Consider the following 21,342-nt stretch of genomic DNA (forward strand, 5'->3'; position numbering starts at 1 on the left):
TAACAATAGCTGTTATGGTTATTGTAGCATATTTAAGGCTCAAGGCTTCAAAGTATCTTCTGTGTTTACAGAAATCCAGCTCAGAGAGAAAACAAACCAAAAGGAAAATAAAAGGTCCTTTTTATCATATTTTATACCAGCCTCACTTGATAGTAAAGCTCCTTAATCTGGGATTAGTGGACCTGTGATAAGAAATGACTTAGAATTGCAGTCTTGAAGGTCATTTAGTTTCTCACAGTTCTGTATTTAGCAGCCCACTACACAGGCAATGGTTACTGAAGCAGAGTCAAAGACAAACTAACATTCACAACCAAAAATGCCTGGAAGGATTTGGAGTGATTAGTAGATCATCCATTCGTACTGCATTGTATAAAACAACTGCCTTTCAAAACTATAATGCAACGTGTTCCCAGAGTTACATATTAAGATCGGCAACTTTGATTTATTGTCCACGTCATTAATTCCACACACCTGCCCACCCACACTGCCTCATGCATCAATTGCTGATTTAAAAACTGATCTCTGGATACATATCAATAATAGTCGCTGATAATCTTAACCTTTGCTAATGCTGGTTCCTGATTGCACTTGACAATCAAGGGGACATGGTGGTAATGTCACTGGGCTAGTAATCCGAAACCCTAGGCGAATGCTCTGAATCCATGCGTTTAAATTCCACCTTGGCAGATGGTGAAATTTGAATTCCTTAAGAAGCTGGTCTTATAGTGATCGTGCGACTGTTATTGATTGTCATAAAAACCCATTCGGTTCGCTAATGTCATTTAGCAAGGAAAATCTGCCATCGTTATCTGGTCTGGCCAACATATGATTTCTGTCCCACAAAAATGGGGTTGATTCACAACAGTCTTCTGGGTAATTAGGGATGGGCAATATATGCTGGCCAAGTTAGTAATACCTGTATCCCATGAATGAATGTTTTAAAAAATTAGAAGGAAAAATGAATCTTATAGATATGTTGGAAACCCATCTGTAACACTATACTGACAAACATGTGAATAGTCTCCAGGTTATGAATGTCTATGTTCATTTAATTTTTAGCATAAGATGAAGGTCTGATTTTTGACCATTTCTGATTAACATTTTAATGAGGATGTAGGGTGTTATATAAGATAATGATCTGAAAGGGCTAATGCTGAAGATTGGCGTTAATGCTGAGGCAGCCCAGTAGTGAGATGCTGTTTGGAGAGTTGGTGCAGACTCAATGAGCTGAATGACCTCTATCTGCAGTGTAGGGATTCTATGACTGAGTTTACTGCATTAATCTGCTGATGTCACAAGGACACAGGGTGGGGAAAAGCAGAATCACTCCATATGTTGAAGGGGACGCACCTTCCATCGAAGTCTTCTAATATTTTTAATAATAGAATAGATGTATAAATCCCAACAATGTGGAAACAGGCCATTTGGCCCAACAAATCCGCACCGACCCTCCGAAGAGTATCCCACCCAGACCCATTCCCCTATCCTATTACAATGCATTTCCTGAGACTGATGCACCTAACCTACACATCCCTGAACACTATGGGCCAATTCACCTAACCTGCACCTGTTTGGATATAATGGCTATCATATCAATGCAACTTTTTCCTGATTGTTATCATGCAGTAAACTACATCTTCTTTAAGACAAAAGCCCCTTTCTTTAGACTACCTATTATTTTCCACTACTGCGTAGACAAAGCAGATCATGTATGCCCCAAACTAAAAAGAAGATGGTGGCAATGAATCTAATCAAGAATCCAGCTCTCTCATGGAACATGGTGAGCAGTAGTGGTGCTTTGAAGAATTAAGTTTGCTGCACAATTATGACAGGTGCCCTTGACAGAAAACATTTGTCAAATATGAATCATGATCTCAGAGGTTTATGAATTGCAACATGTATTGACATTGGTGGGTTATGTTAATGACTGAAATTGGAAATGTTGATTGTCAAATTGTGTTTCAAATACCGTGATCAATTTTTAAATGCCTATGCTACTTCTAACAGGCAGTAAAATTTGAATGGCATCTTAACAGCCCGCTTGTGGAACTTTTACTCGATCGCTCAATCAGGAATATTCGAGTTGCACATCATTTGTACTGGTAAGTGCAAACAAAAACTTATCTTTTCAAATTCAGGGTCAACCATGATTGAAAGCTCCAACAAATCACCAATTAGCACACCCCCACCTCAGTTAAACAACATTAAGTAACACCTACACTCCCCACCATTTTGCAGTAATGTGTTTTCCACTCTGCTGCTGACCTTGGCATTTTTGGGGCCTCTGGTTTGTTAGCCCAGGTCAATCTCTGCAATGGTTGCAATGCAAAGAGTGTCCATCATCCTTAAGGGAATGCTGCACATCACATGGTTGTGCGTTTCTTGAATGTATTTTAAAACATCTTCTTGGAGGAGCAAATGTAGGTCCCTAAAAACCTTTCAAGTCTCTGTCGGCCCAATTCTACCCTCACCCTTGACAGCTCATATTCCTATCCATGATCTCATCACTATGCATGAGAAGACAATACCAGCTGGTTGGCAAGTGGATTCTGATTGGTAGAAACATTGCAATGGAGGATGGACCCAATAATGATGACTGACAGTTAACTGCCAGGCTTTGTTTAAATATAAACAAGGTGGATTAACAGTGACTACTCAGAGCATTGCCCTTAGAAATTAACCTGCGAATTAGCTTGATACTATGTTCAAAATCCACTGCAGTGGCTGGGAAATTTTAAATTTAATTAATAAAAGTTGGGAATTGAGTTAACTTGGGAGAAAATCTGGAAGTAGTAGTGGTAGTTTCAGACAAGAATGCAGGATGTTTGTATGCAGTATGGAATAGTTGGGCTTAAGGGCTTGTTTTTGTTCTATAATTCCTGTATAATAAGAATTGAAGAGTTGTGTTTTAACACAGTAGGTGGAAGCAGAGTCAATCCCAACTTTCCAGATGGGATTGGACATAGACAGGAAAATAACATAAGAATTACGAGCAGGAGTAGGCTACTCAGCTTCTCAAGCCCGGCCTGTCATTGGATAAGATCGTGACTGATATGCTCCAAGCTTCAACATGTCAAAAGGAGGAAGTTACATGGACAGGGAATGGGGGAAGGGAATGGGACCAATTTGATAGCTTGTCAAAGACCCAACACCGATACAATGGGACAAATAGGCTGCTTCTGAACTGTGTCTGATGATTCCTGGAAATGCAAAGTTTCAAAAATAAGTTTTTAAGTAATTTGAACAAAGTCACTTTGAATTCTATCCAATAATTCAACAGTTTAATTCAGTAACAACACTCTTATGGAATGTGTTGAGCGCTTTATCAACACAATTCATTTTCTATTATTGACAATTTGGGTTGTCATATTCCATTGGACTATGATAAGCCATATTCCTATCCCCATAATAGCAGAAACAGTAAGTCGTTTCCTCATGAGCAGTATTTTCTTGCTTATCACGCATTCACACCTCTTTTACTGACTGTCTACTAGATTATAGGTGGCACGGTGGCACAGTGATTAGCACTGCTACCTCACAGCGCTGGAGACCCGGGTTCAATTCCCGCCTCAGGCGACTCTGTGTGGAGTTTGCACATTCTCCCAGTGACTGTGTGGGTTTCCTCCCACAATCTAAAAATGTGCAGGTTAGGTGGATTGGCCATGCTAAATTGCCCATAGTGTTAGGTGAAGAGGTAAACATTGGGCAGTGGGTGTGAACTTGTTGGGCCGAAGGGCATGCTTCCACACTGTAAGTAATCTAATGTTTTGCCTCTGGATGTGTTAGAAATTCCAGCCTTTACAACACACAAGGAGCACAGTGAAGAACAAGGGCTTGATTGTGTTAAAATAAAACATAGGATTGTGTATGGTCAAGGTCTGAAAACAAAAATTACTGAAGGAACCTGTGCTTCCGCAATAGATCTTCCCCTGCTCACCAGTGCAACTGGCACTGTAGCTGCATTGGCAAGTGTTTAACATAGGTTGACTTCTGCCGTGATCATGAGCAAAAGGAAAGAGTTGAAAAGAGCACTGAATGAATGAGTGGCAATCTGCCTTCTGGGCTTTCCCATTGCACAGTAACGTTGGGCAAATCGTGCACCTCACCGAAATCGTACTATGTTGACCACCCTGTCCCCTGGTACCTCAACGTGAACCAACGTTTAATCCTGATTTGGAGATGCCAGTTTTGGACTGGGGTGTACAAAGTTTAAAAATCACACAATACCAGGTTATAATCCAACAGGTTTAATTGGAGGCATTAGCTTTTGGAGTGCTGCTCCTTCATCAGCGCTCCAAAAACAAATGTTTAATCCATGAGGTTCTGAGGCCGTAACCGAGGTATGATGCAGGTGGTTTATTCAAACGTGTCATAAGGTAGAGTATTTTTCACTCCAGTTTTTGTTCCTGTAAACTTACCTGTTCGTGGTGACATTAACTTTTGGAAACAGTATAAAATGGCCAAGATTCGATCAGATCAAAGCGGCGTCCATTACATATCTCTATTGATTTTCATTTCTACTGACGTTTGTTGCAAGGAAAATTGTTCAAGTATTGAATAATGGACGAATTGCTCAACAGAGCCATTGTAAATGACAGCTGAAAAAGTGATTCCTATTGTATTGCCTCCCTTGGAAATGGTGCTGGAGATAACCCAGAGTATGAACTTAAACAAAACCTGGTAGAACTTCACTGGCCTTTGTGACATAGAAAAGAGTCCCTTTCATCTGCTGGTTTCATTACTTTTCTGCTGCTAATGATCTATTATCATGTGAGGTGCCATCTAGTCTGTCAGTTTGAATCCAATGGAACATGACAAACAAGCTGGGGGCTTTGGTGAAAACTAGCACTAAATTAGAAAAACTCTCATTTCCAGACCAAATCAAAATAATTCACAGCTGTCTGATTATGCAGCAAATGATAAAAGACATGAAAGTAAGGCTTCACTTGGCAAAATCAATGTTGTGCCTTCTCTAGGCTAGAATTGGAAGATTGATGCTCTATACTTGGAACACTCAGTACTGACTGCTCCGCTGGCTTTCAAACTAGGCTACAATCTGTAACACATCCCCAGCCAGTGGAAGTATCTTTTGTTTTGTGTTTGTATGCTGGAGAAGAGCCCATATACTGTTTAATCATCTTGTTTAGCTGAAGCCGTATAAAACCAGCCATGCATGCACAATCGTGTACAATGCCCCATTAATATCTAGGTTGCAGATTGCAGCTCTTACAATTTCTCCTCATGGCTGTATCCAAAACTGTTTCCTTCTCACCTTCCTCCTTCCCCACAGCCTTATTCTTCTTTTAAAAATCAACAGTTATTTGTCATTTTAGTTGGAAAAAATGAAGATTTAGTGAATATTATTGGAAGATGTGATGTTGCAGTCTATCACTTTAAGTTCTATCCGGTTCACTGGCTTTGCCAACTTTAGGAACAAGAAAAACTATTAGCGGAATGCTTGAAGGTGGGTGGATGCAAAAGAAGACGGGTTGTTAGCTTACCTATGTTTCTGAACCAAACTGTTCAGAGATTTCATTACACACCTCTGGAGCAGGTGGGTTTTGAACCCAGCCCTCCTGTTTCCGGGATAGTGACATTACCACTGCATCTCAAGAGGCCCCTCAGATGGTAAACTTAAGGGAAGAAAAAAAATGACTTTCAATTGGCTCCAGATAAAATAATAGCATCGTATAGAAAGGACACGATAGGCAGAATGGCCTTCTTCTGTGGTGGAATCATTCTATCGTAGACTGATTCAATCTTCCTGCCATTGTAATTCTTTTCAGCCCACATTTGTAAAGAAATACAAGCTTTTTTTTTTCTGTAGCGATTGGAGATTGTCGGGATCAAAGATCAGAAACTCTGTCTTCACACCACACCATCGAACAGGGATATGGTCCTTGCTGCAGTGCACATTAGAATTGCTGAGGTTCCCTGCAAACTGCCCGGGAAGTTAACACTTCCAATGGGCAATTAAGTAGCATCTGGAAGCCTCCAAATAAAACCACCCGAACTCTAAATTAGAGTTGGAGACTTTAGGAGGTATCAACTGCCTGAGCTTATTAGATAGCCAGGAAAATGTAGAGGTATTAAAATTTGCTGTAACTCCTGGATAGCTACTAACCTGACCTCCTATAATTTCAATCTACACCCAGTCCCTTCCACTACTTCAGGCCTAATACCCATTCTGCCAAACTCAACCTAACACCCAACCTCCCAAGACCCCCTCATGGATAGCAGGCAACACACCTACCTCATGCTGAACCTGCCCCACACTGCAGCCTACCCCCTCTGATTCCCCATGGACCCAAATCACAGTCACCCGAAGACCAAACATGAGTTATTTCCCACCTTAGCAGCATCCCCAATGATCCCCAAAACCCACCACCCCCACAAACAGAGCCACCCTGACAGCTCCTGGCTGCCATCTGACACAACGCATCCCTAACCTTCTCACTGATTTAGCTGTAAATCTACCCCAGGCCAGCATTTACTGCCAAGTGCTAACTGGACTGAGGAATCATTTTGCTGTGCATCTGGACTCACGTGTTGGCCAGTAAAATCGACGTTTCGGGCAAAAGCCCTTCATCAGGAATAAAGGCAGAGAGCCTGAAGCGTGGAGAGATAAGCTAGAGGAGGGTGGGGGTGGGGAGAAAGCATAGAGTACAATAGGTAAGTGGGGGAGGGGATGAAGGTGATAGGTCGGGGGCGGGGGGAGGGTGGAGTGGATAGGTGGAAAAGAAGATAGGCAGGTAGGACAAGTCATGGGGACAGTGCTGAGCTGGAAGTTTGGAACTAGGGTGAGGTGGGGGAAGGGGAAATGAGGAAACTGTTGAAGTCCACATTGATGCCCTGGGGTTGAAGTGTTCCAAGGCGGAAGATGAGGCGTTCTTCCTCCAGGCGTCTGGTGGTGAGGGAGTGGCGGTGAAGGAGGCCCAGGACCTCCATGTCCTCGGCAGAGTGGGAGGGGGAGTTGAAATGTTGGGCCACAGGGCGGGGTGGATGATTGGTGCGGGTGTCCCGGAGATGTTCCCTAAAGCGCTCTGCTAGGAGGCATCCAGTCACCCCAATGTAGAGGAGACTGCATCGAGAGCAACGGATACAATAAATGATATTAGTGGATGTGCAGGTAAAACTTTGATGGATATGGAAGGCTCCTTTAGGGCCTTGGATGGAGGTGAGGGAGGAGGTGTGGGTGCAGGTTTTGCAGTTCCTGCGGTGGCAGGAGAAGGTGCCAGGATGGGAGGGTGGGTTGTAGGGGGGCGTGGACCTGACCAGGTAGTCACGGAGGGAATGGTCTTTGCGGAAGGCGGAAAGGGGTGGGGAGGGAAATATATCCCTGGTGGTGGGGTATTTTTGGAGGTGGCGGTAATGTCGGCGGATGATTTGGTTTATGCGAAGGTTGGTAGGATGGAAGGTGAGCACCAGGGCGTTCTGTCCTTGTTACAGTTAGAGGGTGGGGTCTGAGAGCAGAGGTGCGGTATGCGGACAAGATGCGTTGGAGGGCATCGTTAACCACGTGGGAAGGGAAATTGCGGTCTCTAAAGAAGGAGGCCATCTGGTGTGTTCTGTGGTGGAACTGGTCCTCCTGGGAGCAGATACGGTGGAGGCAGAGGAATTGGGAATACGAGATGGCATTTTTGCAAGAGGTAGGGTGGGAAGAGGTGTAATCCAGGTAGCTGTGGGAGTCGGTGGGTTTGTAAAAAATGTCAGTGTCAAGTCGGTCGTCATTAATGGAGATGGAAAGGTCCAGGAAGGGGAGGGAGGTGTCAGAGATGGTCCAGGTAAATTTAAGGTCAGGGTGGAATGTGTTGGTGAAGTTGATGAATTGCTCAACCTCCTCGCGGGAGCACGAGGTGGCGCCAATGCAGTCACCAATGTAGCAGAGGAAGTGGTGGGGAGTGGTGCCGGTGTAACTACGGAAGATCGATCTTCCCGCGAGGAGGTTGAGAAATTCATCAACTTCACCAACACATTCCACCCTGACCTTAAATTTACCTGGACCATCTCTGACACCTCCCTCCCCTTCCTGGACCTCTCCATCTCCATTAATGACGACCGACTTGACACTGACTTTTTTTACAAACCCACCGACTCCCACAGCTACTTGGATTACACCTCTTCCCACCCTACCACTTGCAAAAATACCATCCTGTATTCCCAATTCCTCCGCCTCTGCCGTATCTGCTCCCAGGAGGACCAGTTCCATCACAGAACACACCAGATGGCCTCCTTCTTTAGAGACCGTAATTTCCCTTCCCACATGGTTAACGATGCCCTCCAACGCATCTCGTCCACATACCGCACCTCTGCCCTCAGACCCCACCCCTCCAACCGTAACAAGGACAGAACACCCCTGGTGCTCACCTTCCACCCTACCAAACTTCGCATAAACCAAATCATCCGCCAACATTTCCGCCATCTCCAAAAATACCCCACCACCAGGGATATATTTCCCTCTCCATCCCTTTCCGCCTTCCGCAAAGACCATTCCCTCCGTGACTACCTGGTCAGGTCCACGCCCCCCTACAACCCACCCTCCCATCTTGGAAACTTCCCGTGCCACCGCAGGAACTGCAAAACCTGCGCCCACACCTCCTCCCTCACCTCTATCCAAGGCCCTAAAGGAGCCTTCCATATCCATCAAAGTTTTACCTGCACATCCACTAATATCATTTATTGTATCCGTTGCTCTCGATGCGGTCTCCTCTACATTGGGGTGACTGGACGCCTCCTAGCAGAGCGCTTTAGGGAACATCTCCGGGACGCCCGCACCAATCAACCACATCGCCCTGTGGCCCAACATTTCAACTCCCCCTCCCACTCTGCCGAGGACATGGAGATCCTGGGCCTCCTTCACTGCCGCTCCCTCACCACCAGACGCCTGGAGGAAGAATGCCTCATCTTCCACCTTAGAACACTTCAACCCCAGGGCATCAATGTGGACTTCAACAGTTTCCTCATTTCCCCTTCCCCCACCTTACCCTGGTTCCAAACTTCCAGCTCAGCACTGTCCCCATGACTTGTCCTACCTGCCTATCTTCTTTTCCACCTATCCACTCCACCCTCCCCCCCGCCCCCGACCTATCACCTTCAACCCCTCCCCCACTCACCTATTGTACTCTATGCTACTTTCTCCCCACCCCCACCCTCCTCTAGCTTATCTCTCCACGCTTCAGGCTCTCTGCCTTTATTCCTGATGAAGGGCTTTTGCCTGAAACGTCGATTTTACTGCTCCTCGGATGCTGCCTGAACTGCTGTGCCCTTCCAGCACCACTAATCCAGAATCTGGTTTCCAGCATCTGCAGTCATTGGTTTTACCTCACCTGTTGGCCAGGCCAGGTAAGGATGACTAATTTAATTCAGAAAGGCCATTAGAGAACCAGATGGGTCTTTACAACAATTGCTTATATGGTCACCACAAGCTTTACTTTTCTTATATTAGATTCTTATTGAATGAAAATTTCCCCATCTGCCATGGTAGGATTCAAACATGTATCCCAAAATATTAAGGTTCTGGATTACTAACCCAGTGACTTTAGCATATACCACTATATCCTCAAAGGAAGAAAGGTCTGAACTATCCATATCAGAGCAATTGATATCCACAGAGTACAGCAAAGAGGAATTACTTGGGTCATTAAGGAGATATGTGAGAGAAAGTGAGGATTGCAGATGCTAGAGATTAGAGTCATAAAGCGTGGTGCTGGAAAAGCACAGCAGGTCAGGCAGCATCCGAGCAGCAGGAGATCGACGTTTCAAGCATAAACTCTTCATCAGGGATTACATATTCTTGATAGATAGCTTATGCGCAAAACATCAACTCTCCTGCTCCCTGGATGCTGCCTGACTGACTGTGCTTTTCCAGCACCACACTCATTGACTGATTAAAGAGACAGTGACTTAGGACCAAGATGAGGAGACTGTTTTTCACTAGAAGGTTATGAATCTTTGGAATTGTCGACCTGACAGAAACCATTGAGCATGTTTAAGGTTATGATTTCAAAACACCACCGAAGTAGAGGGGTATGAAGATGGTATGGGAAAAAAAATGCACTGAAGGGAATGATCTGCCGTGGTCATACTGAGCGGGGGAGGAGGCCCAATGGGTTAAATGGCCTAATACTGCTCCTATGTTACTATGCTTGCCTGAGAACATTTCTCCAGCATTTCATTTTACAGATCTTGCTTTGTACATGTTTATTTGTTGTTTTCAGCCTGAGGCAAAGGAGCTTTTAATACATTAAGCATAACCAGGAATATTCAGTCAAAAGCTAACAGCAAATGAAGTCTATCCATACATACCCTTTTTAAAGGAGATTTTGGTTGACATATTTTAAATAGGTTTATGGCTCCATTAGATGAGGGGACAGCGAACTGTCACATAAATGTTTCAACCAACCTCACACCAATCAGCAGCAATAATTTCAAGCCTCAGGTCATTTGGGAATTAGTCAGAGTTTAAAGGATTTAAAGATATTTATGCCCCATCCATCAGAGGTCTCAATAATACTGAGTCAGCACAAAGTTAATCAGGTATTTCCCTATTCAACCTTCCTCTGATCTGCTATGGAGTCCTCGAAGAGGACTGATGGCAATTTTTGCCCAACTGAAATCATTTTTGGCGTGAGGGACTCTGGAATGTTGTAAAAAGAAACCAAATATAGTATCAATTAATTTCCTCTGAATCTTGCTGAAAAATAAGTTCAAGGTTTTCGACCATTATAATCACTGGCTCCTGATTTCATGTCTATTTACATGTTATAGAGGGAAAATTGCCTCTTGTCAAGCTCTAGAGCCTATACCCAGCCTGTTAAAGGTAACAGACAGGAATAAAAAGTAATCAAAAAGGCAAATTGACTTAGACTGGAGCTTAATGGCATACCACATTTGGAATGCTGCATTCACTTTCATTCACCAAACCTTAGAAGGGATATATTTACTTTGGCAGACAGAGGCACGGAGCACATATTTTATCAGAATAAAGGAGTAAACTATGAGGATAGTGTACATGTCTAGTATATCCTTTGATTAAGATTGAGGCATAACCTGACTGAAATACTTACTGAAATACTTAATTAAAAAGATTCAGTAGGATGGAAAAACTACTGCCTTTGCTTGAACAGACAAGAAAAAGAGAACATAAATTTCAAAAGCCAACTTGACCATTTAGATGGGAATTCAGGAAGCAGCTCTTTGTACTAAGGATAGTAGAAAAATAGACATCTCTCCCCAAAATCCAATGGATGCTGGTTCACTTGGAGATTTCAAGGGTAGGACAGCTTTTTGTTAAGTGACAGTATCAGGGAATATGGAGCTAATTGGAAGGCTGGTAGAGAAAATCACTCTTGATCTAATTGATTGGCAGAGCAGGCTCAAGGGTCTAAATGTGCTACTTCACATCTCAAGTTCCTTCAGCAGTTTCTAAATCCACTACAGCTGCCAACTATTCTTTTATGTACTTCAAATATTTCCCCCGAGTAAATACGATCCAATATCTAATGCTGCAGAATATGTTGAATTTTGTTCACTTGTAACAGATTTTCTCAAGCTTTTGTAAATGTTTCCATGTATTTTTTTCTGAGTCAGCCAGTATGGTCAAATGGGTTAGAACGTGTTGGTAATTAATCATAAGTATTCAGTGTTGGTTATGGAGGAGGGATGTGACTGTTTTGACAGACAGTCATTAATGTTTATTTTAGCACCAAAAAACTGCTGCTTTTGGAACCATTTCCTCAATTAGAATCATAGAATCCCTACAGTGTGCAGGCAGCCCATTCGGCCCATCGAGTCCACACTGACCTTCCAGAGAGCATCCCACCCAGACCACTCCATTCCTGTAACCCTGCATTTCCCATGGCTAACCCACCCAACTTGCACATCCCTTGACACTATGGGTAATTTAGCACAGGGCAATCCATCTGACCTGCACATCTTTGGACTGTGGAAGGAAACTTAAGCACCCAGAGGTAAACCACGCAGACATGGGGAGAATATACAAACTCCACACAGACAGTGACCCAAGTCTGGAATTGAACCCATGTTCCTGGCGCTGCGAGGCAGCAGTGCTAACCACTTTGCCACCCCTGCAATTTACATTGCAGAGCCAACCTCAACCTTATGCTTTTGATGTAAATGTTCGACATTCCAGTGTTTCTGATTTTTGATGTTCATTCTGTCCATGAAGTGCAAACTCAAGTGGAGACTATTCTTTATGTCCCTACACAGGTTATTGAAAGATGGCTTGGCAGACTTTCAATATAAGGATAGGTATAGCCAGCTATTAGCAGCTGTGCTCTGCTGTTCAGGGCAAGCCATGCGAGAAGAATTTGATAAAGAGACCAAGCTCATCGATAAGTTAGTTGAGGTAGCACAGAAGGTCTGGGCAATGGACCAGTCAAAACGTTCGGTGAGTACTAGCAAGATCTATCCAATGACACCTTTGGTAAGTTTTCCTTTCATTCATGGGTTGTGGGAGTTGCTGTCTGGGCCAACATTTATTGTCCATTGCTAAATGCCCTTGAGAAGGTGGTTGTCATGAGTTGCCTTCTTGAACTGCTGCAGTCCAAATGTGCTGTAGGTACCCCTAGGGAGGGATTTCAAAGATTTTAAGCTGAAGAAATGGTGATAAATTTCCAAATCAGGATGGCGAGTGTCTCATAGAGGAACTTGTACATGGTGGAATCCCTGTGTATCTTCTGCCTTTGACCATCTTGGCAGAAGTGGTTATGGATTTTGAAAGGTATTGTCCAAGGAGCTTTGGTGAATTTCTGCAATGCATCTTGTAGATAGTACACACCACTGCTACTGAATTAAGTCGGGAGGGAGGAAATGTTTGTAGTTTGGTGCCATTCAAGAGGGCTGCTTTGTCCTGGATGGTGTCAAGCTTCCTGAGGTTTGTTGGAGCCGCACCCATCCAAGCAGGTAGGGAGTCATTCAGCACATGCCACATTATGTGCTGTGGACTTTAGCACTTTTAAACAACTCTGGAAACCACCAGACACTTCTAATATAACAAGAAGAGCCAGTAAACGTCAAGCAGCAACTCACCTGAAAGAAACTGACTTACTTACAATAGCTGGTAAGGTCTCTTTCAGGTTGCTGAATGGATATTCAGCTACGCAAGGTTAAAAGTGGAAGGTACAAGCTTATCTGCCAACAGTATCTAAATGCTTACAACCAATGGAAATGTGCATGAGTTGAATACAAAACAGCATTCACGGCATTGGAAATGGTGGACACTACAGGGACAGATTTGGCCCCAGGTGACAAATGTGTTCAGTATTATTTGCTCTTTTCTACTACACAATTTTCTAAAGCATATACATAACTTAAATGTCTATAAAACTTAAAAATCTGACAGTTCCATGAACTCCCTGTTAGCTCTTCCCTATGAAAAATCTCCGTGTCCATGAATCACAATGCCTTTACACCCTCTCCCCAGCAGAACTTCACAACTTCAGACAAATCCCTTGGATGATTTGTACATAACCTGGGAAAGTTTTGCAGCCTTTTGAGCACAGTTCACTCTTGGGAAATAATGCACCATTGAACTTCTCCGCTGGTTTCCTATTGCTGGCACCTTCTCTGTACGGAAAAGGGAAGAGTCCACTTCATTTCTAGTACAATGATTGTTTTGATTACTTTGGCCAAGGGCATATTTCGGTTTGTTCTTGCATTAGAAGTAAAAACTTTTTCTTTCACATGTTTCAGACTTTATTAGCGAAAGAGATTGAAGAATTAGACAAATTCTTCTACCAGGAACATGTTTGCCGTCTGCCATTGAATCCTGTATTTGCAGTCAAAGGCATCGATGCCAACGTGAGTTCACATCTGAAGAACCTGTGGTTGTCTCATGATTTACTTTTAAATTTGATCTTGGTCAACTGAGGTTCTGGATTACTGTACAACCCTTAATGTTTTCCATTTTCTTCTGTCCCCTCAATAAGCAATGTGCAAATAAAAAGTAATTGCCATTAATCAGGAAGTCAGAGCTGGAAATCTAAAAGCCCATTCACTTGACTTTAGTTATGACAAGTTCATAAATGTGATTAATGGGGATTCTTTGTGTGACTACTAATGCATGTTTTATATTTTGGCTTGATGCAGAGATTTCTATATGTGTAACAGGTTGTATTTACAATTTTTATTTGTGTATTTTTAATTTAATTTTTATTTAAAATTCTTATCCATGCTCCAGATCTTGGTTCCAACTCTTTCGATAGCACTGTTTACTTTTCTCTGAGTCCACACCCAGGTTTAACCAATCAAGGACAGTGAGCATCAATAGTAATACAACATATATAGTTAAACACAAAACAACTATTGGGGCACAGAGAGGCTATTAAAAGTCTTTGTAAAAGGCCATATAAGAGAGAGAGAAAGAGAGAGAGAGAGAGAAAGAGGCAGTTATTTTATTGGTGGATCGGAAAGATCTAATTGACATTGCAAAACTTGATTTTGAAACTAAGTAATAAATGATTGCCTACTTAATTAGATTCTGTACAATCAGTGGGCAGATTTTGAATTGAGATTAAATTAATTGCATTCTCATTGGCAAAAGTACATGTGAAATAGCAGTAATTCTATATAGGGAGATGTTATGAGTTGGGTCCAGCAGTGATTGGTTTTCTTGGCCACTGCCTTTCACAACAATTATTAGTAATCTGGATGTATCTGAATAGGGAATGGAAGAAAAAAACTAACCACAAATATGTAGATTGCACAAGAATTTGTACAGGTTTTGGAATCTTGAAATCAGCCACAAAATTGATTATGATGAGGAAACAGATTTACATCTAACAGATACCATTTTGGTGAATAAAAACTGTGTTGACAATGTGAGTAGGTATAATGATACAAAGTTAGGAGCTTAATGGTGTCGAGTGGAAATAAGACCTGCTATAGCAGGTGAATCTCTAAAGGTTCAAGACTGGAATCGTAGATGTCTTCCGGTGCAGAAGGAGGTTGTTTGGCCCATCATGCCTCTATTGCCTCATCAAATGAGCATCATCACTTCGTGTCAATCCCCTGCCTTTCCCCAGACACAGGCGTTATTTTTATCTAATAATCCAATGTCACAATTGAACCTGCCTCCACCACACTTCCAAGAGGTGCATTCCAGACCATAATTACTCAGAGTGAGAAAGCTTTTTCTCACTTCATCCTTGCATCTTTTGCAGATCACTTTAAATCAACGCTCTCTTGTTCTTGTTCCTTTTATGAGTAAGGGCAGTCTCTCCCTAACTGTTGTATCCAGCCCACTCATGATTTTGAAAACATCTATCACATCTCCCCTTAACCTTCTGATGAATGCCACAAGATTATTGCAAAAGCAAATGCAGTTGATGGTATGATATACTCTCAGGATGATTAAATACAAAACAAAGGATATTATATTGTCCTTGAATAAGACCTTGACTTAGGCTGTAAATATGCAGGTGTTGAAAATGTTTTCAAGGAAGAACACTAGACTTATAGTCAGTGTAAGGGCTCATAGTTCCAATGAATGTCAGAGAGAGTTGAGGTTGGATTTTTTGGAGGTGTGAATTGAGAATAGAGAAATTTCCTGGCATCTCTATCCTGCTTTCATCCCGCACCTGATGAAGGGGCTGAGCTTCAAAAGCTTGTGTGATTTCGGATAAACCTGTTCGACTATAACCTGGTGTCATGTGACTTCTGACTTTGTCCACCCCAGTCTGACACCAGCACCTCCACTCCATCCCTGTCACACAGCTAGCGAGATTTTCGTCATGGAGTGCTGTGATCAGATCTTTTCCTCACCAGTAAGGAGGAATGGAAGTGTAAACGGAGGCTCATGCTGATGTAGCATTCCCTCAGTACTGCATGAAATGTCAGCCAAGATTAACGGCAGAAATCCCAGCTTCAGGCTTGTGCCCACAACGACTTTAAGGTGAATAAGCTAGCAACAAAGTAAACTGACATTTAACTAGAAAAACTGGAAGGGTAAGATACTCAACCACAGTTTCTTCTTTTCATTATTTTGGGAGTGGCACGTTAATGAAAAGCTTTTCCAGTATTCTGGCTTAGTCAGCATTTCAGAAATCAAAACAGAACAAAAGACAACTCTGAGTGGGTATCCTTTTGTTGTTCTGTGGAACCAAGCTGCAGATGTTTTTGACATTGAGAAACATGATTAAACACAAGGAATCAGTACTTTCAAATCAGTGCTCCATTCCCTTTTTCTATGGGGTGGCAAGTGAACAGAATTTAATGCAGGTTAATGCAGCAGCAGAGTTTTCAATGTGCACAGGTTTTATGGAGCACGAGAGATGGAAACCAGCCAGAGAGCAATGGAACTGTCCAGCCTAAAAGTGACAAAGTCATGAAAAAGCATTTCTGCAGCAGACAGGTTGAAACAGCAAGAGAAGCAGGTACTTTTACAAAGACTGAATTGATGAAGGGACGAAGTGGAAAACTTAGGTTTCAGTCAAATCAGAAAGAAAAAAGCCATTTTCCTCATATTCATTCCTCAACTAATAGCACCACATAAAAACAAAACTGTTAATTTATCTTGCGCAATCTTACTGTGGTATTTGCCTCCTAAATATGGACTGTGTTCCTAAACTATTGTGGGTACTTTGTGGTGTCCTGGAAAAATGAAAACACTCTATAAGTGAAAATTCCTTCTTTTAACTATTATAGAAATCACTGTTTTGTTCCCTTATTCTTTGGTGGAATGTGGACACCGCGCACGAAGCTGATGTTTGTTAGCCACAATCGCCCTTGAACTCAATGGTCTTGCTAGTATATTTCAGACAGAAGTCTGCTGTGGATTCAGCATCACATGTAGGCCAAACAAGTAAGGATGCAGATCTCCCTCCTCAAAGGAACTTAGTGAACAAGTTGGGATTTTGGTATTGATGTTGATATCTGCCACACTGCCAACTTGGTACATAGTCTGGTCATCCAGAACCATCTGAGATTCCTTGGGTAGCTTCAAAATCACCAATCCTCCTTCACAGGATTAATCTAATTACTGATACCATTTGGAATGGTAATGATTGGAATGAGGTCAGCCAGGTGGACTCCTAGAATATGAGTTTCCTGATTAGGGCTGTTAATCTGGTCCAATCAGGGAGCCCTAGCTGACAGATATAAACAGGATGGTCACGTGCACACACAACATGGGTGCTGGGGAAAAAATAAGCACTACCGCAGTTAGTGTAAAAAAATGGAAAAAAAAACAGGAGCGTCAGAGATTTTGTTAAAAAAAGGAGAAAAGAAAAAGAGAACAGGACTGTCAGACACCCTGTTCACTTTGAGAGTTGGTTCTGAGGGAGCTGGACCAGTGTCAAGGACTCTCCCCAAAAAAAATAAACAGAAGGGTCAGAGGTTCTGTTCGCTCTGAGGGCTGGCTCTGAGGAAGTTGGACCAGTGTCAAGTACTATGCACGTGTAAATAAACGGTGACTTGGTGACAGGATACTAGCCTCCGTGGAATTATTTTAGCACTCACAAAGTCTTAGGCAAAATATAGGCTCAACTTCAATAAACAGTAAAGGTTTATTACACAGTACTTAATAATTAATTACGTTGTATCTGAGATACATGTTAATGTCTTGTGAGGCTACCTGTTTCAACATAAGAGCAAGTACACATTAGTGTTAGTTAGATGGACTTAGCATTAAAATAAAAGATACAAAATGCCTTTTGGTACTCCCAGGATCAACCTTGTCCACCCTGATGGGCAGGGCTTATCTTGTTCTGTCAGTTAACCCTTTCAGGTACTACCTTATATAACAGTCACTATTACAGTGATTAGCTTTATGGATATTTTCTAATCAAACTGTTCATGCTTTATATTCCAAATTTCTTAATTGAATTTAAGTTCCACCAGTCAGCATGGTGGGATTTGAACCCAAAACATTAATCTGGGTTTCGGATTACTAGTGGCATTACTTTGCTATCTCAACCTGAATGTGGGAACTAATTACATTGTGATTCCTTGTGCAACAAATACCCATCAATTAAAAAGTGCACCTATGGCAATGCAGCACTCCTTCAGTTGTGCACTGAAGTGTCTCTCTAAATTTCAGATTTGGGTCACCTTCAGAATTTGAACTCACAATGTTGTGACTGAACTAAAAATGTTACTCTCTGAGCCAAGACATTAAGTAGATTTATCTTTCGATTGATCAATGCCATTTTGTAAAGCATCCAAAATATGTTTTAGTCTAAACTTATCAGAATTCCAAACTGCAGTCTTAATCATTTACACCTCTCTGTTCTTTACAAATCTAATGCGTTATTTACTGAAAGGGTTAAGTTATCACTTTCACTCGACAAAATGGAATGCTGATTTTCAAATTTGACAACGAATTGAAATCCAATGTAGAATGAAGTGAATTTAATGATCCACATTCTCTGGTGTCTGAAACTTGTCACAGGGGAAATAAATTACAAGTTTGTAATAGCCTTAAGGCCTCTGCTTAAAGCAAAATTACTTCAGTCCCATAGCCTCAGCTCTCAATCTTGGACAGCAAGCAGTCGAACAAAATCATTTGTTAGTTGTTTAAATGAGGCACTTTGCTGCGATTAGCTTGACATAGTGATTCAAAATACAGAAATCTAAAATCTAAAGCTTTTCACATGCACTCAGGAATTGTTTCTATAGAAACATCATATAAGCCAATGCAAAACAATTACTGCACAAGTGTGATTAACTTTCTCCCAATGCGGGAGGGTGTGGACTCTATTTACATGACATATTGTGCTGACACAAGGCCTTTTTAATCTCTCCATGAAATAATTTACAGGTTTCTTTTTCGAAGGGCTCAGGCTAGAAGTTCTGATTGACAATATCCTAACCGAAAACATTTAGACTTTATTGCTTTTTCTTGGTTAACCATTGCTCACTCATAGGAAGCATATAAAAAATAAATTTGCTTTTAATGCACCTTTCAGGCCCGCAGGACTTCCCAAAACCATTTCAGAATTGATCCAATTTATTTTTGAAACACATAGTTGGTTTATAGACAAATATGGCAGCCAACTGAAGAAGAACACAATTGCACAATGGGAATAATAACCAGAGGGTGCATTTCTAGAATAGTTGGTTAAGGATTTGTGTTGGCTGAGGGGAGCCCCTTGTATTTTCCAAATGTGCAAAGGAATTTTTTGCACATGTTAATAGAAAGAGGGGGACCCATCTTGCCTGGAAAGCAGCACCCCCTACGAAGCCACACCTTCTGTATTGAGCAGAAGTGCCAATTGCTAGATTATATGTTAAGGCTAGTAGAAATTGAGCCTACCATCATTCGAGCCCCATCAATGGCACCAGGATATGATTTGGCCCATCAGTCTTTGTTATAGCAATCCAGTTGGCCCACTCTTTGTATATGCTTCAAATGTTGATCAAATCAAAGTGTTACCAATTTACCACGGTACTTATATTTCCATGTTTTTCTCTTTGCAAAAAAGGCTTGTTCGTATTTCACCTCAAATGCCGTTCCTCTGAAAATATCTTTCATAAACGCAGACCCATTGGGCGAAAATATAAACGTGATATTCAAGGTATGACTGGAATGATTCAGGTCAGCTTAAATTGTTAAAAATCACACAACACCAGGCTATAGACCAACAGGTTTATTTGGAAGCACTAGCTTTCAGAGCGCTGCTCCTTCATCAGGTGCTCCTATTTAACTTTGATTTTTAACTTTGTCCACCCCATGGCTTAAATTGTGACACATTTGCAAAATCCGACTTAAAGATCGACAGAGTGGTGATTATTTATTATATCAAAGCTATCCCTCTCTGGTTGTCAGTTTAAATTAATGACTGGTAGGTTGCATGACATTTTTGATTTTCCCAAAGTCAATTGCTGGAATATCAAAGTAGAGCATTCTAAAATTGTGCTTGAGGTTTCAAAATGGACATTCCTGAAAAGATCAACCTGCACCATTCAATATGAACAATGGCCAGTTTTTTTTTAGATTAGATTCCCTACAGTGTGGAAACAGGAAACAAGTCCACACAGACCCTCCGAAGAGTAACCCACCCAGACTCATTTCCCTACATTCACCCCTTGACTAATACACCTAAAACTATAGGCAATTTAGCACGGCCAATTCACCTGACCTGCACATCTTTTGGAATGTGGGAGGAAACCGGAGCACCTGGAGGTAATCCACACAGACACAGGGAGAATGTGCAAACTCCACACAGACTGTTGCCAGAGGCCAGAATCGAACCCGATGTGGGGCAGCAGTGCTAACTACTGAGCCACGATGCTGCCCTTGAAGTTGTTTTAATTGGTCCAATTACTGCAAAATTGTCATTCAAAAAAAGTAGCAAACATGAAATGGCATCCAGGAGGGGGAATACATTATATTTTCAATTTAAGGATCAATGCAGTTTACAAGGAAAAATTGCTTTGCAACGGAACAAAAGGGCTAGCCACTTGAAAACAGTGGAATTTAAAAGCAGTGAAGTGTTGGAAACTAGTGGTAGTTTGAAACAATGTGATAGAAGAGGCATTAATGAAAGAATGAAGGCAGAGGGAATGGCAAATGATTTGAATAAAGTGAAAGAAAGGCAAGGAAAAGGAGGGTGTCATGGGAAGAGATTGAGGGAACAATTGGGGAAAAAGTGAGCAAAAGGAGAGAAATTAGCACAAAGTGAAGTAAGGCTGAAGGATTGGTCCATTGAACAAAACTGAGGCAACTGAAGAGTTAGTTTTGAAATCAAATAAGTAGATAGGAGGGAAGCACTGGGATAGAGTTTGAAGAGATAACTGAAGAGGCTAATTACAGAGATGTAGCAGATTTCAATTCATAGTGTGCTACAATCTTTTTCATGCCCTGAATGTAAATGACCAAAATTAATTGCCACACTCATTTTTGATTAGAATAGAATGAGTAGCACCGCAATCTCTGCTTTTCCACAGATGCTTTGAGAGCTCATTCAATAACATGATGTTACTATAATAATCTTGTAGATCAGTGAATATAGCTTCTAGTGCTTACTGTTAAAATGACAAAAGACGTCCAGTGAATAAATTTACATTTATCTTTATAATGATAGCTGCTGAACCAATCTGAACCAAGTATTTAAGAATGTGACTAGCTAGGGAGGGCAGACATAATGAGATGGCAGTTAAGATTAGCTCTTATGATGTAAATGGCATACAGATTATCTGCTTTATTCCTTTCGATGCTTAAAAACCTGGTTAATTACATACTAAAATCACATACTGCCAGAATGCTACATGAGGTAAATGTTTTATCATCTACGGTGGTGGTACTGCTGGACAAGTCAGATCCCAGAATGAAATCTGGCTTGATATATTGTATGTTTAGTTGTTTATTAATGTGGTAGTCAG

At 41.8% G+C, this 21,342-nt stretch overlaps 1 protein-coding gene across 9 annotated transcripts in view; it reads left to right on the plus strand.

Moving 5' to 3' along the window:
• Nucleotides 1-21,342, plus strand: part of LOC122561603 (phosphatidylinositol 4-phosphate 3-kinase C2 domain-containing subunit beta-like) — a 230,771-nt gene that overhangs the window by 121,245 nt on the left and 88,184 nt on the right. For all 9 annotated transcript variants that reach the window (XR_015761176.1, XM_087999661.1, XM_087999666.1 and 6 more), the window contains 4 exons: nucleotides 2,008-2,102; nucleotides 12,229-12,409; nucleotides 13,714-13,821; nucleotides 19,443-19,535. Coding sequence is in view for 8 of the 9 variants with exons in the window: in XM_087999661.1 (XP_087855787.1) it covers nucleotides 2,008-2,102; nucleotides 12,229-12,409; nucleotides 13,714-13,821; nucleotides 19,443-19,535 (477 nt within the window). In the remaining variant the exon portion in view is untranslated. The remainder of the gene's footprint in view (nucleotides 1-2,007; nucleotides 2,103-12,228; nucleotides 12,410-13,713; nucleotides 13,822-19,442; nucleotides 19,536-21,342) is intronic.

The sequence above is a fragment of the Chiloscyllium plagiosum genome, unplaced genomic scaffold, assembly GCF_037043375.1.
Source record: "Chiloscyllium plagiosum isolate Xiang-an unplaced genomic scaffold, Cpla_swu_hap1 HiC_scaffold_23, whole genome shotgun sequence".
NCBI lineage: Eukaryota > Metazoa > Chordata > Chondrichthyes > Orectolobiformes > Hemiscylliidae > Chiloscyllium > Chiloscyllium plagiosum.